Source organism: Osmia lignaria, chromosome 2, assembly GCF_051020975.1.
Source record: "Osmia lignaria lignaria isolate PbOS001 chromosome 2, iyOsmLign1, whole genome shotgun sequence".
NCBI classification, from domain to species: domain Eukaryota; kingdom Metazoa; phylum Arthropoda; class Insecta; order Hymenoptera; family Megachilidae; genus Osmia; species Osmia lignaria.
The window spans coordinates 10,337,630-10,360,234 of NC_135033.1; the positions used below are offsets into that span (position 1 = coordinate 10,337,630).

The 22,605-nt window shown below is 36.3% G+C and overlaps 2 protein-coding genes across 4 annotated transcripts; one reads left to right on the forward strand and one right to left on the reverse strand.

Annotated features, from left to right (window-relative positions):
- Positions 1-71: 71 nt before the first annotated feature.
- fab1 (1-phosphatidylinositol 3-phosphate 5-kinase fab1) lies at positions 72-10,321 on the forward strand. 2 transcript variants are annotated; one of them, XM_034334089.2, is made up of 14 exons: positions 72-299; positions 424-635; positions 709-898; positions 971-1,208; positions 1,278-1,484; positions 1,551-1,765; positions 1,844-2,189; positions 2,252-2,612; positions 2,688-2,958; positions 3,027-5,736; positions 5,825-6,375; positions 6,508-6,840; positions 6,913-7,074; positions 7,136-10,321. In XM_034334089.2, exons 1-14 carry the CDS (start codon positions 185-187, stop codon positions 7,333-7,335), a joined length of 6,111 nt encoding a protein of 2,036 aa, XP_034189980.2. In that variant the 5' UTR covers positions 72-184; the 3' UTR covers positions 7,336-10,321. The 2 variants fall into 2 exon arrangements, with proteins under 2 accessions (XP_034189980.2, XP_076547386.1); XM_076691271.1 differs by having other exon boundaries at positions 5,825-6,840.
- LOC117608661 (UBA-like domain-containing protein 2) lies at positions 10,302-22,594 on the reverse strand. 2 transcript variants are annotated; one of them, XM_034334103.2, is made up of 4 exons: positions 22,287-22,589; positions 17,683-17,757; positions 11,821-11,914; positions 10,302-10,993 (listed from the first exon to the last, which is right to left on the reverse strand). In XM_034334103.2, exons 1-4 carry the CDS (start codon positions 22,392-22,394, stop codon positions 10,845-10,847), a joined length of 426 nt encoding a protein of 141 aa, XP_034189994.1. In that variant the 5' UTR covers positions 22,395-22,589; the 3' UTR covers positions 10,302-10,844. The 2 variants fall into 2 exon arrangements, with proteins under 2 accessions (XP_034189994.1, XP_034189995.1); XM_034334104.2 differs by lacking the exon at positions 17,683-17,757 and having other exon boundaries at positions 22,287-22,594.
- Positions 22,595-22,605: the final 11 nt, after the last annotated feature.

Here is a 22,605-nt window from a genome sequence, read left to right on the forward strand (position 1 = left end):
TCAACCTGTACCGTGTATGCGCTGCCATCTGCAGTTATCTCAAGCATATCAAAATAAAATAAACACGATAATCTGACATCACTGTCAAAAACATTTCGTGTGTATTCGTCAGCGCAGGTGCAGAAACAGTAGCTTGTGAACACTTTATGTTAAAAATGTTTAGAGGAAGATAGCATCGGACAATATGAATAAGAATATGAATTCACCATCCAAACTTACGGAGTTTGCTCCGTTAAGCCCCGAGGAAAGTCAACCAGTTGTAGCTTCCTTATTTTCAAAATTTTTTAGCTTCACTAGAAGTAAGTATTACTTTTCTTACACTGTGCTTTAATTGTAATACTTATTTATAATACTTTAGTTATTCATTTATTATTATTATTGTATACAGACATGGTAAATATCCTATATAAATCTTTTCTTTAGGTTCACAAAATGTTGACGATTCTACAATTTCTTCTACTAACGAGGAGCAAAGCTCCTCTGATTCTGAGTCATGGAAGCAATCAGAAAGTACAGAAAAAACACCTGAAGATGATAGCTCAAGCATGATGAACTTTCCATTGGATACTCGCGAAGGCAGAAGTTTACCAAATGTTTTAAAACGCATTAGTAACATTGTAGCTTTGAAAAGCAATGTAAGATCTTTTCCTACGTATTATATGAACAATGTAAATTATTCAAATCAACTATATTATCAATTATGTTTAGAATTTACGTTCATACAAAGATTCTCAGTTAAGAAGTTATTGGATGCCGGATAACGTGAGCAAACAGTGTTACGAATGTGGCGAACGGTTTACAACATTTCGTAGAAGGCATCACTGTCGCGTTTGTGGTCAAATATTTTGTTCAAAATGTTGTTGCGATCAGATACCTGGAAAGATTATGGGATGCACTGGTATGGAAGCAATAGATGCATATTTATTATGGGTCATTTCTGTATGTTGTATTAAATAAATTTATATTACAGGAGATCTCAGAGTTTGTACCTATTGCTGTAAGGTAGTTCTATCTTATTTACAATCATCAGACATGAGGAGTGACCTATCAGCAGATTTAAAAGCATTACAAGAAGATCTCCAAGTTAAATATGGAAGCGATTCACCGCCTATAACTCAGAAAAATGCAAATGAATCTGTAGAGGATGATACTTCAATCTGCAGGAAGCCAAGTGTTGGATACATGGAAGAAAAATATGCTATTGGACGGTATTGCTTTATACCTATTTCATATCCGACTGTTTAAATATGTAATTATTTTATAAATATACTTTTTAGGTCAGCAACTAGTTATCTGACATCCCAAGAACGATCTATTGCTTTACAAAATTCCGCCTCTTTGAGAATGATTTATGAAGAGCTGTTTAGATCAAGTCAAGCAATTCTCCTACAGACGCACAGAATTAGACTGAAAAGTTATCACAACTGCTTTTTAGCTAATGAATTAGTGAACTGGATGATAGCACAAAACAAGGCAGCTACTCGGTATAAATGATTGGTATAAAAAATATACACCTATCAAAGAAAATATTAATACTTAATATTTTACAGTGTGCAGGCTACTGCTATTGGGCAGGCATTATTAGAAGCAGGTTTCATTGAACCAGTAGTTGCTGACAATGTATTTAGCGACACAGCGACTGTATTTAAACCAGTGAAATTGCAACATATACAAACTATGGATTTGTTGACTGAAACTCAGAATACATGTGATGCCCAAGAACCTGCATGGGTAAAGACAATTCCGCAACACGATTCAACTACTGGTATAATCCAATGCATTAATTTTACAACTTTACTTTGTAATATATATGAGATGATCTATTGCTGCATTAACATTTCAGATTCTGAAAGTGAAACAAAACCTTCAAATTCCATGCAACAAGGCACTGGACGTTTACCATCTTCTAGTTCAAGTTTCTATTTAGATTTAAACTTGGAAGCGTCCACTGTTACATTGAAAAGACCCACGTCGGAAGATTTAACGACAATTTCCGTAGATAGTAGCAGTGATGGTGTAATTGAACAGAAAGAAATCACAGTAAAATCGCATAAATGTAATTTAAAAATTGCCGATGATCTTCTAAACGATACATTGCAAGTACAAGAATTTAAAGAAAAAGGTGGTTGGCACAAAGCAACAAATCTGAGAACTGTATTCGGAGAACTTCATGCTTATGAATGCTTAACGTAAGTATTGTACATAATAAAATAACATATATAGTCATAATTAACGAGATATATAATTATAGATCAGCATACAAACAACACGAAGATTCATTAATCAAACAACTTCTTAATAAAGAAGGTTTATCGCAGAGCTGGTCGGAAGTGATACTTCCTATTGCTCATCAAATTATTGATTACGTTAGACCCGATTTAAATCATAATGTCGATGATTTAGATATTCGACAATATGTCCAAATAAAAAAATGTCCAGGTGGAGGTAGAGATGATTGTGAAATTGTGTCTGGCGTAGTTTGTACGAAAAATGTTGCACACAGGGGAATGAACGCAATGATAGCTCATCCAAAAATTTTATTACTTCAGTGTGGACTTATGTATCAACGCGTAGAAGGAAAGCTACTAAGTTTGGAGCCGGTGATGTTACAAGTATGATAAAAATTATTTAACCCATATTAGAAATGTCGGTATCATTAAAAAAAAAAAAAAATATTTAATTTAAAGGAGAACGAGTATTTAGGTCATACAGTTGCTAGAATTACTGCACTTGGTCCAGATGTTGTGCTCGTACATCGCTCTGTATCAAGATTAGCACAAGATAGACTTAGAGAATGCGGAGTAACGCTTGTTTTAAATGTAAAACTTAGCGTTCTCGAAAGGGTTGCACGGTGTACCGGTGCTAATATTGTGAACACTATCGATGCACATATAAGTGCAAGATACATGCTTGGTACATGTAAAAAATTCTATTTACGAAATTTTTCAAGCGAGAAAAGTGAGTAACGAAAGATCTGAATTTGTTTAAATTTTTAATTTTTAACCATCTAAATTTCTACCTTCCAGATGGTATCAAAACTTTGATGTATTTTGAGGGATGTGCAAACCCACATCTTGGAGCTACGATCTTGTTGCGAGGTGGTTCTCAACCAGAATTAAAAAAAGTAAAGAACGTAACTTCGACGATGATTTTTGCTGCTTATTCTTGGCGTCTTGAAAAATCATTTCTTATGGATGAATTTGCTAGACCACCATCGCCTAAAGATAATTCATTCTTAGATGAAACGTTAAACAAAGATACCGAAGATTTTGAAAAAATCAACAAAATAGTGCATACTAAAAGCAACGAAGTTAATGATTCATCGTCGACTCATAAAGAGTATACAGATAGTACAGAAATTTTGAAAGTAACAAAAATTCAGGAAGATTCTGAGAATATATCAAACGGTAAACAAAGTATAGAAATAGAGATTTCAGGTAATGAAAGTGTACCAGTAAAAGATACAGTATCAGATCAGACTTGTACTGAAAATATATTAAATTCAAATTCTGTTAAACAAATATCTTCTATACTGTCCGAAGATGCTGATCCTTACGATACTTTAAAATTATTTAAGCCTAAAACGAAAACTTCTGTGATTTGTACAAAAAGTACAGAGGATAACGTAGCAAGTAACACGTCGATCAATAACGATGGTCTAAATAATACTACTGGACTTGGAATAGATAGCAGCGAAGATCCAAATAGTACAATTGAATTGTTTGGAAGTAAAGCTAACGAGAAAAATAAAAATGCTAAAGAAGAATTTGAAAGATTGAGGATAAAAGATAAAGCTTCCTCGGAAGAGAAACGTATCTATGGAGAATCCATAAGCGATCATAGCGATCCGTTGCATCAGTATTTAAACGAAGGCGACGAAGATGTCTTCAGTCAAACTAGTCCGAACGGTCAACATTTAAGCGTTGCCGATTTACCGCTATTAAACAAATTTAAGAAAGCACTTGAAGGAACCATATTAAGTGTTTCGCCTTATTTAAAATTTTCTGTGCCGTATTTGGAAACAGAGACAGGAAGGAACTGCGTGTTGCGAAGTTTCTTTCCAAGGGAAATCTTTTATTCTGTCCAATTCGTGGATAAAGTGAAAGAGATTAAAGCGACTAACATGTCGATAGAATCGAGAATAGAAAATCCATTATTGAAATTAAAATTAAAGCCTCAGCATCCGTTTGTTCAAGCGAGATTAACTACCGACGTTGATAGTCAAGAAGTACAAGCGTTATTAGCTAATTTTAGAGCATGTGGTAGTCGATTGTATCCAACGAATAACGTTTTATCAGACAAACAGCAGATTATAATGCAGTCTGAAATGAATGATCAAACACCGGTATGGCCTGATTGTTTGGATCCTGCGAGCCATCAACGTTTATCCGTATTATTTTGCAGTTTTTCCCATACCGGTAACGATACACCAGCGTTTTGTGTGAATCCATGGGTAGTAAATATGGATTTATATGGAAGGAACGACATTGCCCTGGGACGTTTTTTGGAACGATACTGTTTGACTTCTGAATACAAGTGTCCTGCTCAGGCATGTCGGGCACAAATTGCTCAGCATGTTCGGCGATTCGCCCACGACGGTGGATGCATACATATTAGCTTAAGCGAAATGAGCACCGAGCCTTTTTCTCAAGAGAACGCAAATCAAATATTAATGTGGAGCAAGTGTATGAAATGTAAAAGCGTCTCACCGGTGGTACCGATGTCAGACGACACTTGGTCTTTATCCTTTGCCAAATATCTGGAATTACGTTTCCATGGTAGTGCATATACAAGACGTGGTACAGATAGTTGTCAACATTCGCTTCATCACGATCACTATCAATATTTTACAAAGAAAAATATGCTGGCCATATTTAAGTACACAAGAATATCGCAATGGGAGATCTCTTTACCGCCTCCGTTGATAAATATCGTGTACGATCCGAAACAGCACGCCGATGTGATAGAAGAGATGAAGAGTATAGCGTTAAAAGGAGACGAAGTGTTCTCCTCAATACGAGAGAAATTGTTAACTTTACAAATTGATGCGGATAATTTGAATGCTGTGAAACAGCAGTTAACTAAAGATCAGCAATATTTCAAGAACAAAATTGAAGAGATTCAATTGAAACTGACATCTCCAACGTTGGAGAATAAAAAGCTTGAAGGTAAGGTCTCTGAAAAACAGGTGCAAGCTTTGATGTTCAGAATAGAGGATGGAATTGTGATTTTGAAACGACTGATATCAGAGGTTGTGTTCAACTGGAACGCAAAGATATTGGAAATGTCTGTTAAAAAGAAGGACGAAAGACCACGACGTTTTACCGAACGATCTTTGACCGCTGGTAGCAATAGCATAATCGATACAGATGGGTATATAACCGAAGACACCGCGTCGGAATCGCAACTTGAAGATCTAAGTCCTATGTCAGCTGATTACAATGCTATCGATGCTATTGCAACAGCGCAACACGATTTGCAGGGAATCGAAGGTTTAGAAAGCTCGGACAATGAAGTTTTAGAAAGTAATAATACTGAAGAAATTGTTGTTGTTCAGGGATCTCCAAAGATGCATCAAAGATCACACTCTGATGTGTTACCTGTTGCGTTAGACGATGTGCCGGATAAAAAGAAAAAGAAGAAAACGATTTTATCACAATTGTTACCATCGGTTTCTGTAGCTCAGCCAATAGCTAATCCATTGGGAAATTTAGAACACCACTTACTTCCACTTGGGTATGATTAATATCATTTTCATGTTCTAATCAATAATAGCAGATGATCCAAAGATCATCAAAATAAACAGGGATATATGTTTTTATAGGTCGGTTGTACCTATAGTGGTATACGAATCAGAGCCTTCATCTATAATTGCATATGCACTTGATTCACACGACTACAAACATGCATTGCACGAGTTGATGCGTACAACAAAAGGGCCTGATCTAAATCCTAGTCCGTTGATTAAACGAAAATTTCCGGACAATAAGGAGAATTTTGCTGATATAACACAATCAGGAGAATTTAAACGACCGTCCGTTCTATCATTTTTCCGTGGGAATAGTCCAAATTCTGCGACTCCTATAGATTCAGATAAAAGTGTTTCAACTGTGGATTCTAATATGCCAAATCCATCGACAGTTGCGGAAATCGATGAAGATAAGAAAACGGCGAAGCAACAGAACTACATTGAAGTACAATTCAATGACGCGACAACAAATTTTTACTGTAGAATATATTTTGCTGCACAATTTGCTGCTTTCAGAGAAAACGTTTTACCATGCGGAGAGGACGGTTTTACCAGAAGCATGAGCCGAAGCGTGCAGTGGGCTGCAAGGGGTGGAAAAAGTGGAAGCACATTTTGTAAAAGTCGAGGTATCAAATTATTATATGAATATTGTAGGAGAGAAACCCTCTACCCCTCTACTAAACGCCTACAATATGCATCAACGTTACTCATCAAACTGCTAAATGTTAACTTTGCTAAAATATCTCTTTGTGTGACAGATGACAGGTTCATCATAAAGGAGATGTCCCGACTAGAAATGCAAATATTTCTTGATTTTGCACCAAATTATTTTTCCTATATGGAAAAATGCCAACAAACTAAACAGCCAACGCTGTTGGGAAAGATAGTCGGTGTTTACAGAGTATCTTTTAAAAATAATACGACAAACGCAGCGCTTCGCACTAGTGTTCTAGTGATGGAGAATTTATTTTATAAAAGAACAATAACAGACAAGTTTGATTTGAAAGGATCGGTGAGAAATCGGCTTGTTAATCCTGAGGATACATGTCACGAAGGAGAACTGGTATTATTGGATGAAAACTTATTGAACAGTAGGTACAACATTGATGCCGATTTGTGCGCAAATTATTTTCCCCCATTCTAAACACGAGATACATTTCCAGTGAGCTGTGATTCGCCGCTCTATATCAGATCACATTCCAAAGCAGTTTTAAACAGAGCCATCGAACAAGACACAAAATTCCTGGCTGATAATTCTGTGATGGATTACTCTTTATTAGTAGGTTTGGAACCAAACTCGGACGAGCTCGTTTTAGGCATAATAGGTAAGTTATGGAATTATATATTTCACAGTATGGAATGTCAAATGAATTATTGCAATTGCAGACTATATACGAACGTTCACTTGGGATAAGAAATTAGAAACAATGGTAAAGAAATCAGGCATATTAGGTGGCCAGGGAAAGTTACCAACGATAATATCACCGGAAGAATATCGTGCACGTTTCATAGCGGCTATGCATCGATATTTCTTACCGGTACCAGATAGATGGTCTGGCTTAGGTAGAGGTGTAGAAACATCATGAAAGACATGATTTTTAGTAGTGAGATTTTCAATTTTTTCCACAAATATTATATACTAAATATATTGTACATATATTTTCTATGCAACTGACACAAATGTAACAAGCAATGTTGCATATAAACATGTGATGTGTATTAATATTGTAGGGAATTATTAGTGCTTTGTTACATTTTTGTAATGAAACAAAAGAAGAAGTGATGAAATGAAGTTACCATTATCGTAACGAATTGACTCGTTGTACAGTTTTAGTTTTTTCATAATTTCTGTAACTATATAACGTTTACATTACATCATTTGTATTTGTATTCATTAGCTCATCGATTATTGTATTACATGTACATAATAAGTTTGTATTAAAAGTTCATAAGCAAGTCTCTCTTCAAGTTCGATGTACAAAGGGCGTGAATGAGAGTCACATGAAATTATATAAAAGTCTATGAAAGCACCATTATTTATGTTTTATTTAGAATTATGTACATGAACGTTATTTATTATTATTGATAGTCAAATAAACAATAATAATAATAATAATAATAATAAGAGCTTTAACATAATAATATTTTCATGATAGTTTAGATCAGTGTTCCGGAATTTGTATTCGAATTCAAGAACAGGATATCGAGTTATGCTAATTGTAATTTCAATAAGTCGTTTACCTTTCAATTTTACAATCATGAGAACAAAGTATAATGTATCAAGTATATTCCACGGTAAATAAATTACGGAACACTGGTCTATACGTTACAAACAAAAAATGATATTAAAGCGTATACCTTACAAAAAAAAAAAAATTTTGTCATATCGATTTTTATATGACATTATTTCTGATCATATTTACACAAATGAATGCACAATGATGAAGTTGCAGCGAAACTCAAATATCTGAACAATTTCATCTTTAAAAATTATATCGATCATAACGTTTCTCACATTTGTCAAGATTATGATTCTAACCGTCCTTAAACTTAACAAGTTACATCCTGAAATTTTCCCGATCCCGGACTATCTTACCGCTCGCTACATCGCTATATACCAGATACAAAACACCACTTCGTGGCTTCGAAAAATCTTTTACTAATTTTCAAAACAATTATCCGAAACAAAATGACGATTTATAGAGACAAATCGTATCAACTATCGATTCGAGTCTATTCATGAGGTATGGCCTCACAATAAATTGAAGACTTCAAACGCCATATTTCATGAATATTGTTTGGATCCGGAATTCTCGCGTGAATTATAACCCTGGATACCAATGGCAAGACGCCAGTATATTTAAAGAACAACGGGAAATTGACCTCAGTGATGTAAGATGTACTTGTCATCTTCTCCTAATTTCTATACTCAAAACTTTTAGCTCAAACGAATCAGCATAATTAAAACAACTATCACAATAAATCATGAACCGCGGGAAAGCGGTCTATGCAACGCTAGGGATACGGGAGGGAACCATCGTCGTTGATGATCGTTTCCTATTCAAATTCCCAGACGCTATGACAACACTACCAAAATTAGAAATTGCTTTTTAACTTTACTTACGAAAATCACGCAGAATTGAAATTATCTTCGACTTCTATGACAACTGTGATGATGTTCGAGTTCATTAACGACGACCCACTCGCGTACACTCGCTATGACTTAAAGAGTCTGCGAGAATCTGGGGAAATTTACGTCTGCTGTCAACAGACTAAAGACCGAACTAGGGGCACTTTGGCCTTGCTATAGATATTATAAAATAAATTTTCAAATTCCTCGCAAGTGTTGCCATTTCATGGAAACAAGCGTTTGGTGCTGGCACGTTTACGCAAGTCCAATCTGCGTCATTCCCCAGGGGTGCCCCAGAAAAAAAAACACCACTGCAAGTAAGAAATCTGCACATTGTGACTAGTTAATTAAACTTTAAATATAACTTTTTAGACAATGAAATTTCTTTTATCCATTTAAACTAATTACAAGTCATAGATGTATCGCAAAATTAAATACGCTGTCGTAGGAAATAAATTGTTTATGTGAAAATGAAGCTAAACTTTAGTGATGCATTATTGATCGCTATACTATAAGAATGATTAAATGAAACACATTTTTATTATATATATATATACTGTCCTGATAAATTACACGAGCTGCCGTATAAGATTTTTTTTTTTGTGAAACAGTATGAAATATGTATCTATTCATATTCCTATTTGTAAATTCAATTGACAATGAAACAGCTCATCTAAACGTAGCTCCACTGCTTGATTTTTTCTGTAGATAAAAATGACCTACACTGGATATTACCTGAGCAAGTGATTTCTCTGTAGAAAGGATTTTTGAAATGTATAGTTATTCGAATAACATTACATAAATACTTATGTAGACATTGCATAATCAGTAAATTTCTTTTTACATATTTTTACACAACAATTCATTGTAATTCCGCTTTTATTATAATTAGCCTCATATTTTCATTCATCGCTCGTTCCGTTCGAGGATGAATAATAAATTTTGTTTTCCCAACAAAACAATACCGACAAACTCAAATTTCTACGTAAATCTCTCTCTTTCTCGATCAAGCTCAATCGTTTCCCAAAAAAGCCAAGTGACTCGCGGTCAACTAAAATCGAAATTCATTTCATAATGTTCATCATTTAGCTATGAGGAAAGAAAAAAATATGAGAAACTAGTGTTCTTGGCTGAGCGCTTATCCAGTGCTGGCAATTTTTTGTACTATGATGTGGAAGCGATATTCAATTTCTCATTGACTTCCGCGATTCACGGACCGCACACACGTTTCTTATTTAGCCGCGAGTCTGTAGATCGAGAAACAACAAGGAAGATACCCGGGACGGTGGAGGAGGCTTCTCGCTACTCATTTACATCAAGCGGCATTCTGGACGCATACTAATTTTATAAGCGCTAAGGAGTATCGCTGTCTTTCATAATCATAGGAACTACCGTCCCAACAGCACATTTATAAAGGAGAGGAAAAAAAAAAATATAAGAAATAGTCTTTGTATAACCTCAGCTGTCTCCCTCTCACTCCCTCTCTCGTTTTCACGCATAACCTCTGACCTGTATTATCCGACGGAAGAAGAGAGTATTCGAGAGGTTCGACAGGCTAGATCCATGATCGACGTTCGGTTCGATATCGATATACCATCAAAGAATAACGAGAATAAACAATCGAGGGTCGTATCCGGCTATTCTAGAGATCCACGTATACCGTGTGTGATTCAATTAATGATTGGATCTCTAAACAGAGATTGCTTCTTCTACACGGGCGCTAAATTAAATCTGGGTTTTTTTTTCTCCGCGCACGTTTTTTTCAGGAAAATCCATGCGTCCTTCTAGGGATGAGAGAATACACGAGGCCCGCGAATATCGAATAATAACCGGTCGCGGCGCACAGTGTACAACCCTGGGAGCAATTCGATCGTTTAAACCATGCCTCCTGTTTCAAACACCGTTTACGTGCATCTTGTGCGACCTCGGGATCTTGAGCACGGGCCGCCGAATAACCAGTTTCTTTTATCTCTGTGGCTCTCCTAGCCCTAATTGTTGACTTTGCGTTTGCTGTTGCGCGTTCCCAGTCACGCTACACCGTCCCCCATGGTGTTGCGCCGCCGTCCCCGTCTGCATCGAATTCTGATGCAATCCATTTTGGCTCGGCGACATTCCTGTAATAGCACAACGAATTTCTTTCATTCTGCTGTGACGAACGACGACAAACTACATCCTAGTTGCTCTTCTTCTTTGATAACATTTTGCAAGCGTTAGTGGTTTTCAAAGCATCCATGCGGTACAGTTGCATCATGGGAAGGCGTAAGGGAAGGGTGATTTTCTTTCTTCGTGCATCGAACTGGAGGTGTCGTTTATTGATTATCGATATCTAATTGATGCCAAATTGATGATATCGTTAAGCTTAATAAGCATGATTTTATAAATGCTAACGACTGAATTGTTACGGTGTACAGAAGAATTGGAGGCATGGATAAGGATAGAAATGGTCCCTGATACAATTAAAAATAATAATTGTTAATGTTAGAGTTTATTTCAAACTGGTTAAAGGTGCATTCTGGCGTGACAAAACAGCAGGTAACATACTGAAAGGGGATATAAAATTGTACGCTATATATACCCTGAACAAAGAGCGAGGAGGAGTGGGAGAAGGCTTTGCGTCCAATCACCAATTGCTCTGGCCGCGCATGCGCACTCGACACGGTTATACTTAATGAATGGAATATTAAAAATCAAATATTTGAAAGTGATTATTATCATTTTTCTATTCTTATTTTCATTAAAATTATTCGATCAAATAGAACAAAATCGCTTTTTGAAATTGAGAACATTGAATTGTTATTAGTATTTAATAAAGTAATCAGAAATCATGAATACGTGATACAGGCATCCAAGCGTTAAAACACATTTAAATACTTAGAACTTTTTACACTCGGCTCAAGTAAAACAGCTCACATAAAAATGATGATAGTAAAATGGGACTTACCCGAAGGAGTTTTGTCGCCCGCAGACATTTTCGAGAAGGCTAAAAGCGCGTCAGGAAAATTTGGTGGGGTGGCTGGTGTATTACACGGCGTTATCTAGAAGAAGAAAAAAGAGAATATTCTTTATAAATTCTTGTAACATATCATCGAGATATTTGACTTATAGATTTGTTTGTTTACGTCCCTATGCATTGCGTGCGAGATTATTTAGGTCGTGACTAGGGCGCATGACTGTATTCTACTCGTAAACATAGATTCTTTCTTTAAAAATCGATAAGTAAAATAATTTTCTTTTACACGGTGGATTTGGCGTGTAAGGGCAAAAGCAAACCATAGTTCGTGCTCCATTCATCTAATTCAAGCAGTTAACTGTCCTAGACCAATTAAAGAGACTTTATCGTCTTAAGAGTTACGTCCGTTTTCCTGTTTGTATTTCGGATACACGGAGAGACCAAGACATTGGTCTCCTATGTTAAGCTAAAAATAACGAACGAACGAACGTTTTACGTAAGCTGTGTAACGAAGCGATAGAAATCTATGGGTAAAGGTGGGTGAAAAGAGAGGAACAAAAGTAAGCTTTCTGCGAGCAAGAGAACTCGCGTCGGTTGTTAAGGTCGTCGAACCTTCCGGTTCTGAATGCGATGTCGGTGTACCAGGTGGACAGAACGTAACAATGTGTAAGATGCACGTGTGCTGACAGCCGACTATGATTGCATAAATAAACAGAGAGAAATGCAAACAGAATATCCTTCATCCTTGTACAATAGATAGAGGGTCATATTGACCCAGCTTCAGAAATTAAACATATCAAATGTTAAGCTCGTGTTTTATGTAAATTGATATCGTAATTTTCAGCAATTTATTAAAACAAGATTTTTGTAAAAATAAATTCCTAAGGGTGTATGCTTTTTTTTAGCCCTCCTTAGGTATGCACCCTTAAATAAAAATGGCTTGAAAAGTCCAGAATTTCACATTCGAATCTGAACGTTGTCGTTAGTCCAGTGTTGGATAGAGATTTGGCACACGGCTTATCGGAATGCCGCCGACCGAGAATAGTAACACGCCTAGCAACTATCTGTCCACAGTGGTTCTCTGCCTTTCATAATGTTTCCAAGTTCGCTAACTGAAGTGTATATACGTACCAAAGAGAACGCTCGCAGCCAATGTAAAGAGATACAACCAGCGATCGTAGATAAGATATCATTGACTTGTCAATAAAATTGGTTTTATGAATAATATTCTCATGATATCAGCAGGGAAAATAAAATCGACTGATATGTACACCTGGCTACAATGTAGATTTCCTTCAGTTAAATAAAACCTAAAGTACTGTCTTCGGCTAACAAGAAGTCCTATGAGAATTTGAAAATCACGCAATCTGATTGGTCGCGCCCCCACCACAGCTCACGCGTACTTTCGGTCGTGACATATGATTGGTCGAAGCGGTCACGTGGACTAACAGGCTGATATAAAAGCAGGGGATCGGTCAATGTGTGCATAGTACCCCTTCGTACTCTCTACAAGTCTCACAAGACTTCTTGCGAGCGGAGGATAGTACTCCTTCCCTTGCGACGCCATTCTCCCTAGGTACGGAAGTCTACTTTGCTCGCCACTGTACAATTTTAATCATCGTTATAGACTGTTCATAAATTTGCTTTCGCTTTCATTGCTCGTGGTAATGTACAAAAACCAATTTATCATATACGAGAGAAAAAAAAAAACTCTTTTGAGACTGTCAGCAGAAAAAAATATGCACACATGAAAAAAGTGTTCGAGCCTGAAGTGGCAGAAGCTAAGAAAGGAACTCATTCTGCTGAATCAACATGGTCATGCCACGTAGTTTTACGAGCCTTTTAATTAATCCGAACGGTTCGTTATTATACAAACGCCCGGAAACAGACTGTGAAATTAATACAGTTCTTCTTTGGTAAATGAATCGACGATCGCGTTAAATGAAGCACCTGCGCGAATACGATTTCTAGTAAATGAATACGTGTTTAGTAACACGGCAACAGTATTACAATCGATAAAATTATCGAGATTCTAATGCTCGGCTTGCATGAAATTAACCAATTAAAATTTGATACGCAATATTGCAGCGCGCATCAGTAATTATATTAAATTTTATAAAATTCAATCACTATGTAAATTGTTTAATGAATGATGGAGTCGTGAAGGTTAAAAAATAACCGCTCCAATAATAAAGATTGTTTACAGAAGAATTGACTTTGTTTAATTTATCAATGAAGTAGCATCGAATGATGAAGATATTAAAAATCAACGGTATCAACTTCCTGATATTCTTATCAAAATCTTACACAACAATTCGATATAATTACACATCTGTATAGTTTGTATTTCATAAAAGTGATAATAAAGGCGCGGATCGTAGTAAAACTTTATTTAGCCGGTAAATAAAATTGTGTATTAATGCTCAATGTGAACATTAATTGAATTTGAATTTTTAAATTTAAGTTAATTTAACAGTATTCTATTACAGAACAAGCTAAGAATTTAAGCAGCTCACTTTCACAAAAATAAACAAAACAAAGATTTTATTATCACGTATATCTAACTCGTTTTCCTATCTGACTCGTAATTTTTCAAAATGATGTAACCATAATCTGGCCTGCATTATTTACGATCGTTGACACAACTATCCCTATATAGATAACATAATATTTTCTTTTCTTTTTTTTTTTTTTCACTAACAGTATACTTATTTCGTGATTTGCATTATCTTTAGTGTTAACAAAATCAGGTGAAAGGAGTGATTTATTGAAGAAATTTTCATTTCTATATTGACAATATAATTAACAACTATATTGTTCTAAAAATAGTTCAATGTATGCGGTAGAAATTTTAAGCTGAAAGATAAAGAGCTTAATGAAAGGTTAATCGGGGTTAATTACGATGTGATGTAGCGATGCGATATAATAACAACGACGAATATATTGCATGTTAATTGAAAATAATCCAACATATGTGACACGAAATATATTAAATATTTCAAGGAAAACAGTTTGTTTATATTCGAGGATTTAGTCGATGATATAAAAAATACGATGTATTTACATTCCACTCAAATTAATCGAGGGAAAAAAAAATCAGAGATAGGATTTCGAGTGATGATATTTTGATAAAAATATTGAAATTTTTGACATTTACAGAGTGAAAGGCAATAAAGAATATGGAAAAGGTGAAACAGAAATGATACAAAAATAATTGCAATTTAATTAACGTTGTGTTAATAGAAATCTAATTTTTATTTATAAGAATCTTGATAAAATCGACTGAATAGAAAATCATTTAAGAACAAATAAGGTTGATAATCAGACTCGATATCTCCTGTTTTCTGATAATAAGATCAAAATTGCAACTTTAATATTTTCAATTTTCTATCCTTATTTTTAGGAGTTTCGATATCATGATAGGATCACACCATCGTCACGTGTGATGATAATTTTTAATTCGGCTCCATTTCCTGTTGTACGCAACACTGTGCAATTAAAATGTATATCAGTCGTTTAATCAAGCCAGAAACATAATTAGTTGTTTTTATTAGTCATCCATCGGATGATATAAAGTTCCTATATCCACAGTCTGCATTTGCAACGAGGATCAACATGTTTTGCCAAGCATGGTATATTAGCAAAGACAAGTGAGAAATTTCTATTTAATAACGTTCTGTATTACGTTGGAATGATGTAATCTCCGTAAGCGATATTTAATCTTACATGAAACCACTTAATCGTGAATATGTTAAGTGATTCAGTTATTTCATGCTCGAACTATTAAATAGCTGTTTAGCCGCTCGAGTGCAGAGTAATTTTTTATTTTATCACTAGAGTACAAGGTAACAGGGTGGGTATTAAGTCTGAAATATTTATATCGAAAAAATTTTCATTTTAACAGATTTTGCTATTTCATTGGTGAAACCAATATCTAGAATTCTGAAAATAATTGTAAGTTTCCCTATATAGATACCTATATCCTTGCACTATACTTTCTTGATGGGGGGAAAAGTTTAAGAAAATTTCCTAGAGACCAATAGGAACTTGAAGCCCAGCTAATTAAATTTATTTTTTTGGTTAAAATTCAAGTTCCAATTCGACTAGAAATGTGAGTTTCAATTTTGTATATAAAATAATCCGCGAACTATGTATATATACTTCCCTCTCGTCTGTAGATTATTACTTACAATAACATTCAGTCTGTTTATTTAGACACCAGTAGCCTCGCGTACAATTCTATTTATAATCTGTACTTCTGAGACGTCTCAACTATTTGGCACCGCGATCATTCTTTTATCTTTCCAACTTAGTAATAAACATTTTCAAACATTGTCAATGTAAAAACAAGAATGAGTAATTGTTATTCACTCGCGCGGTATCTTTTCAATTAAGGATAAATTAACATTTCAACGAACTTTTGGTAACGAAACACGTTCTGCCGATAAACATATTGTTGCCTCGTCGATGCAATAATAATAACATGAAAAATGAAAAATTTCACGTTATCGAAAATCAGCGTCGACATACTTGTCTTGTAAAGAAAGGAAAAGAATTAAGCGTGAACCAGTTAACGCCAGAAAGCACGGTGAATTGTCGCATATTAAAATCACCTTGACCTTAATTCATACGTTTCGCGTAGAGGTATCTTTCTTCATATCCTGTTTCAAATATAAATCACTATTTTCGGTTTCCCGCTTCAAGTGTATCACCCGTGTATCATTGAATCACCGTGATTCATTTTAACCCGTTACGTCTGTTCTTGCGAAATTCGTTTACGATCATAAACTCCCTAACATTATCATCGTGCAACATTATTTATTTATTTTTTCATTACAACATTGATAACGCTGCTTGCTTAAATCTGTACAAGGGTATGATGATGCAGTAATGTGTACCTTAGACGGTCTGACGTATATTTGATACCGATAACTCGATATCACAGATTTTTCAAGAGAATCTTCAATCTAACACGCTGCGTTAACGTAATCACACCAAGCCTGAGTGTTTTTATTCATGATAAACAGTTACTTACAGTGAACGCAAAAAGTTTTCAAAGTACTGCCCTCCGCCGACAAGAAGTCCCATTGAAAATACCGCGAACCGATTGGTCGCGCCCCACTCCAGCACACGCGTACTTTACGTCGCGACGTGTGATTGGTCGAAGCGGTCACGTGTTCTAATTAGCCTCGTATATAAGTAAGGGGTTATTCAATGTGTGCGTAGTAAAGGGGTATCCCTCTCTTACCCCTGTACCGTCCCGCGAGATTACATACGAGCGGAGGACAGTACAAATAGTAATTAATATTAAATAACGTATTGAAAGATTTAAACGTAAGAAGCTCAAGGTGAAAAATAATAAACTGTTTGAAAAGAGAGGAGATTCTGTAAAAGGTCAGGCAACGGAATTGATTTTCTCTCCTACCTTGACTCTGATGTCACTAGAGCACACTAAAGGCTGTTTTCGTTTAGATCGTATCAACGGACCAAACGCTTCATTTACATAATATGGATGATTTTATATGCTTCTATAAACTCAATTTATTAACACGTTGTCCGTCATAGGGTAAAAATAGCTACATCTACAGTCGGTGAAAAAAATGATGGCTCAATAAAATAATTAATTGAACTTTAGATTACGTGTATATTTTTTCTTAAGTTCTACCTCTCTTATTACTGATTTATTATTTTTCGAAATTTAACGAAATATGAATTTCTTTGAGTAACTTTTGCGACTCACTGTATGCAGGTGTGAATACAAGAACGATTCGATACGAACAGTATTCAAGACTTGCGATAAGCTTTATTTGAACTACCGATAATCTTTGGCAAAAACGTAACAAGTCGACTTACTTGGCCGAAATGTGTACCAGGTCCTTGCGCGCAAGGAGGTATCGCTGCTTCTTGGAAGAAAATACTGAGGGCAGTCTGGAAATTAAAAAAACTGGGATTAGCTAATTGTAAGCCAAATGGAACAATTTGTATCTTGTCACTTGATCTATTTTAAATATTTTACCACACACTGAGAAAAAAAAATCAATACTTGAACCGTAAAATTACTACTATGACATTCTATCAACAGATGAATAGTAATTAACGACCGTGTTCCTTTCATAAGATCGTGTTACAAGGTGAAACACGATTCAATAGTATATCGTTACCATTGAAAATATGCTGAAATCTATGCAAATTCATCGGAATTTCAATGGATCGGTAGATCAATGGTTACACGTGCGAAATTTGTTTGCCTGACGGAAACTGTTATGGTTATTTCACACCAAGTATAACTTATTATTTAAAAGTTAACGCGAGGGAAACATGTTAGGCGCCTCGCCCTTTATAAATATGGAAATATTGATAAAAATAGTACGACGTCGTTGATGGGCATCTGCTTGAATAACTTCATCATCCACGAAGCATCCGCTCTTATTTCTCGTTCCACAAAGCTTTAGCATTCTTTTCACAGTTTATAATTTTTAAATGTGTACGGTTAAAGGGAAGTTTTATTATAATCTTTTGATAGAAGAATATCGAGGCAAATAATAGAAGGTATTCAACTCTTTATCGGAAATAGAAACAATTTCATAAATAAAATATAAAATTATAATCCATATCCACCAATCACAAAAAATCCCATTGAAAATACCGCGATCCGATTGGTCGCGCCCCACTCCAGCTCACGCGTACTTTACGTCGCGACGTGTGATTGGTCGAAGCGGTCACGTGTGCCAATTAGGCGCGTATAAAAGTACGGGGTCAGTCGATGTGTGCGTAGTACCCCCGCTTGCTTCTGTGGAGTTGCACTAGACTTCTTATGAGCGGAGGACAGTAAATACTTTTATAGCAGGCTGTACGCGAAACAATGTTACTTTGAACGTTGCTCGCGTGTCGGACAGTAGCTAAAGATATTAGCACACGTAGAAACTTTAGTGACTTTCTTAGCACGATGTTGAAATATTTAACTGCAGCAGACAGGCATAAGCATTGGCTCGATACTTTGTTGCTACAATATGAACCGCAGTTCAACTGCAATGCACTAGATTCTTGTCTTACCTATCCGCCATGATACCCAATTAACGAGGGGCCATTCTACGCTAAATCGATCAGGGATTTTGTTCCAAACGTAATACGAGGTGTAGTACACGTGAAATTAGGAATAGGGTTTAAGTCATTGTTTAACAATGAATGTACGTATAGTTCAATTAGTATAACAAGCATAGCGATAAGAATCTTGCTGATTGTCTTAATACAAGGCAATCGAGCCCGATGTGCTCGTGGAAAGCTTCCACACACAACACAAACGTGATCGTTTTATCGAATAATCAAATATTTCAACTGTTTGTTATCAACGATATTCGGTACCTTTTTTAGAAATGAAATGAAACCAATGTGGATGATATACTTGAAATGTGGAACTCGTACTGGTAGAAATGGGGAACAGTTTCGAAGAAAATTAAATGAGACACGATCGAAGTCTCTAGGAATACCTGATTGTTTTTCTCGGAAATGACATTAAAAAGCTTCGGTAAGAATGTCGCGTGTACGCGTGAATCGAGCACGAATTGTGTGCAAATTTTTCGTAGAAATTGGGTCGATGGTTAAAAGTCGTTGCGCATACGAAGTCATTGATCTGCGGCTGTAAACTTTCGCGCCGATCGCCTAAAGCATCAATTAAAAACGCGCGCCTTTATGTTTCCCGTCTCGCTATTTACAAACAAAACATACCGCGGGTCTAGATCAATTTAATACTAAAATAAGAAATAACCATTTGAAATAATATTACTTTCCCTTATTCGATACGAATTATTTCTTGATACAACGCGATACAATTGCATTTCAAAAATCAATCCCATTGGCCTGCGCGGACATCCCTGAAACGTCGCCGCTTCTGATTGGTCCTAAATTGCCGCCAGAAGTGCACAATTGCGGAGCGCTTTCGGCGCGTTATTTGAACGGTCTATCGAACCAACTATCGATGTAAAAATTTATCGCTGCTTTGTTTTATAACAAAAAACAATTGAAAGTAAAATTTACACGTACGTAACGATACCAGCCGTGAAACTGTTCAGCTCTCGCGGAACTTGGAAAGAAACGTAAACGCGTCGACTAAATTATCGTGGTCCAGCAGAGTTCTTGCTGACCTTCGTCGAATAGAAACGAAGGTACTGGTCTGTTAACGATGAGAAACACTGACGGCGACAAAAACAGAACAGATGGACTTTGCCAGATGTCACCACAATGGGATCGTCGTAATCTTGCCGCTTCTCTAGCTTGGAAGTTGATCTCTGAACAGGATCTTCGATAACAATGGCATGTCTCAACGATAACGATAACAATGCTCCTGTTACTATTTTTGATTGGTAACTATGCAATTAGATCCCAACGTAATGGATTCCCATCGAATATTGTCATATCATCCCATTAGGTCGCGTTACTTTTTCTTTTCAACAAAAGATTTTTACTTTCCAATTATTTCATTGTTAAACTGTATGAGAAAATGATTAAAGAGGTAAGGGTTAACTAGTTTGCAATATCGAGAGATGTTATACGCTCATTGGATAATCTCGTGAAAGCACCTCCTGGTATTGGGTATTTATACCGGTGGAGGGGCACCAGACGGAGAGGGAGTGACTGGAAAGGTACCGGAATAACGTACACAGAGACTTGCCAGTAGTCATTAGAACCTATGTCGTAATCTGTTGTTAAACACATTAGCAGCCGAGCCAGAGAAAGTTTTCAGACCGAATTCAACGAACGGACTGAATTTTCATCTCCCTTTGCTCCTCCGAGTTTAACCGTGATAACGCGGCTCTCCCCTTATTCCGAGTTTTATTTAAGGTTAGAATTTCAGCGATGGCTCGCCACGAGGGTCACCGGCAACCGGCTTCCATTATAAACAATTACAAACTGTTGATCTTTTCTGACATCTTATAACAATGAAACAATTTTAACAATTACTGTACGATGCAGGGTTTTTACTTTTTAAATGATGCAATTGAAATGGCATGCCATATCCTGATTTGTTTGAATTACAATGTATCGCATTGTTCCAAGAGACTGCCCTACCCGCCCGTCCCTGTTCTAACCTCACATTGCGATCGTGTACGGCCTGTAGTAAACGTAGCGCATAATAGCCAATTTCATCTCGCTATCTATCATTTAGCTGTTATAGATCAATTTAATGCTGGTCGCTGGATAAACATATATGCTCCGAGTTAAAATTGTACCTTTTCTCATTCAAGCTATTGGAACGGTATTTCCGTGCTCTATTTCCTCTTTAAATACGCCATCGTCAGAAATATGTAAACCTTTCACAAAAGAAGAGCCGGATAATACTAATAAATATTAGCTGAATGGCGGAATACTGATACTCCCCGTGTATTGTATATCAGAGAAATACGAACTTCATTGATTTCGCGTAGCGGTGGAAGAAAAAATGAACTTACAGCATATTTCTAACATTTGCCGCTCACCGGTATGCGTGTTCGTGCATCAACAAAATCTGTTTACATCGCGTATGGTAATCGATAAATGACCTGTTCTATTTTATAACGTAATTTACAATTTTAATCAACAACCGAACCTTCTTTTAATCAAATGCTGAAACACGGCTCCTGTTCCCTGCCGAATGACCCGTATAAGATCATTAGTAGCTCACGACTTTGCCATATGTCGAACGAGCTAAATGTAATCTAATTTACATGTAACGAAGAATGATTTTAGTAGAACGATTCTCCGTTAATCGATAGACTCGGATACCTTCTACCGTAAAGATAATTATTGTCCACGATTGCCGCACGCGATGTCAACATTGTCCTTAACTGTTATTAGCCAAGTCTGTTTGCAGAGCGTGTTTGAAGAAATCGGTTATAATATAGACGCGTGACCCTATTTTAAGACGGCGTAACTTTACACAGGACGAATGCACGCTTTAACCGACGTTAGTGAATAAAAGCCAAGTCTAAAACTAAGATTTGTAGCTAAATACAATTATAAATACCTATACGAAAACAAACGGCAACTCTCATAGCGTATATGTACTACGATAGAATCTTGATTGTATACAAACATTCCCACACGTAACAACAATAACGAACAAAACCTCTTAGCAACATCGTACGATTTTTATGAATGAAATACTTCATCCTGTGTGGTAGTAAATGTGTCGACTAGGTCATCAACAGTCACGAATCGTAATCGCTAATCGAATTTTAATGCAAACATTCGTGATAACCGATGGAGGAATACCGATCGAACGGATCGAAACGAACTTTATTTTTCGTTTAATCCGTACGGATACGTTGTACTTTTCGGTTAAAACAACGATAGTATCGTTCAAGCGGTCGGCCATTTTCGCTTCCTTTGTTTACGTAGAAAGTATCGAGCCGCGACGGGCATAAGTATAGTGAAGTTCTCAATGTTTGTTGGAAAAAAGATGCGGAAAGTTATTCTCTTACCTCGAACTGCCAATGCGCCGCTTGTAGCAACTGTTTCGCTTGCTCTCTGGCACAACCTGCAGCCAACACGAACTGATTGATCATCACCTGTTCGCGAAGGGTGTCCATTTTTTTTCGTCACGTTTTAACGAGAAAGGCGAAAACACCGGAAGAAACTAGGCCGCACGAGACTCGGGTACCTCACGATCTTTTGTATCACTGGTCTCCAATAATATTGTAAGTTTTCGTTTAGACGCGAGTACGGCCAACGAGTGGCGACCAGACTCTTGTTTTGAAAACTAAACTCATCGCCGACTGTTGACGGCCACTGCGGGACGCG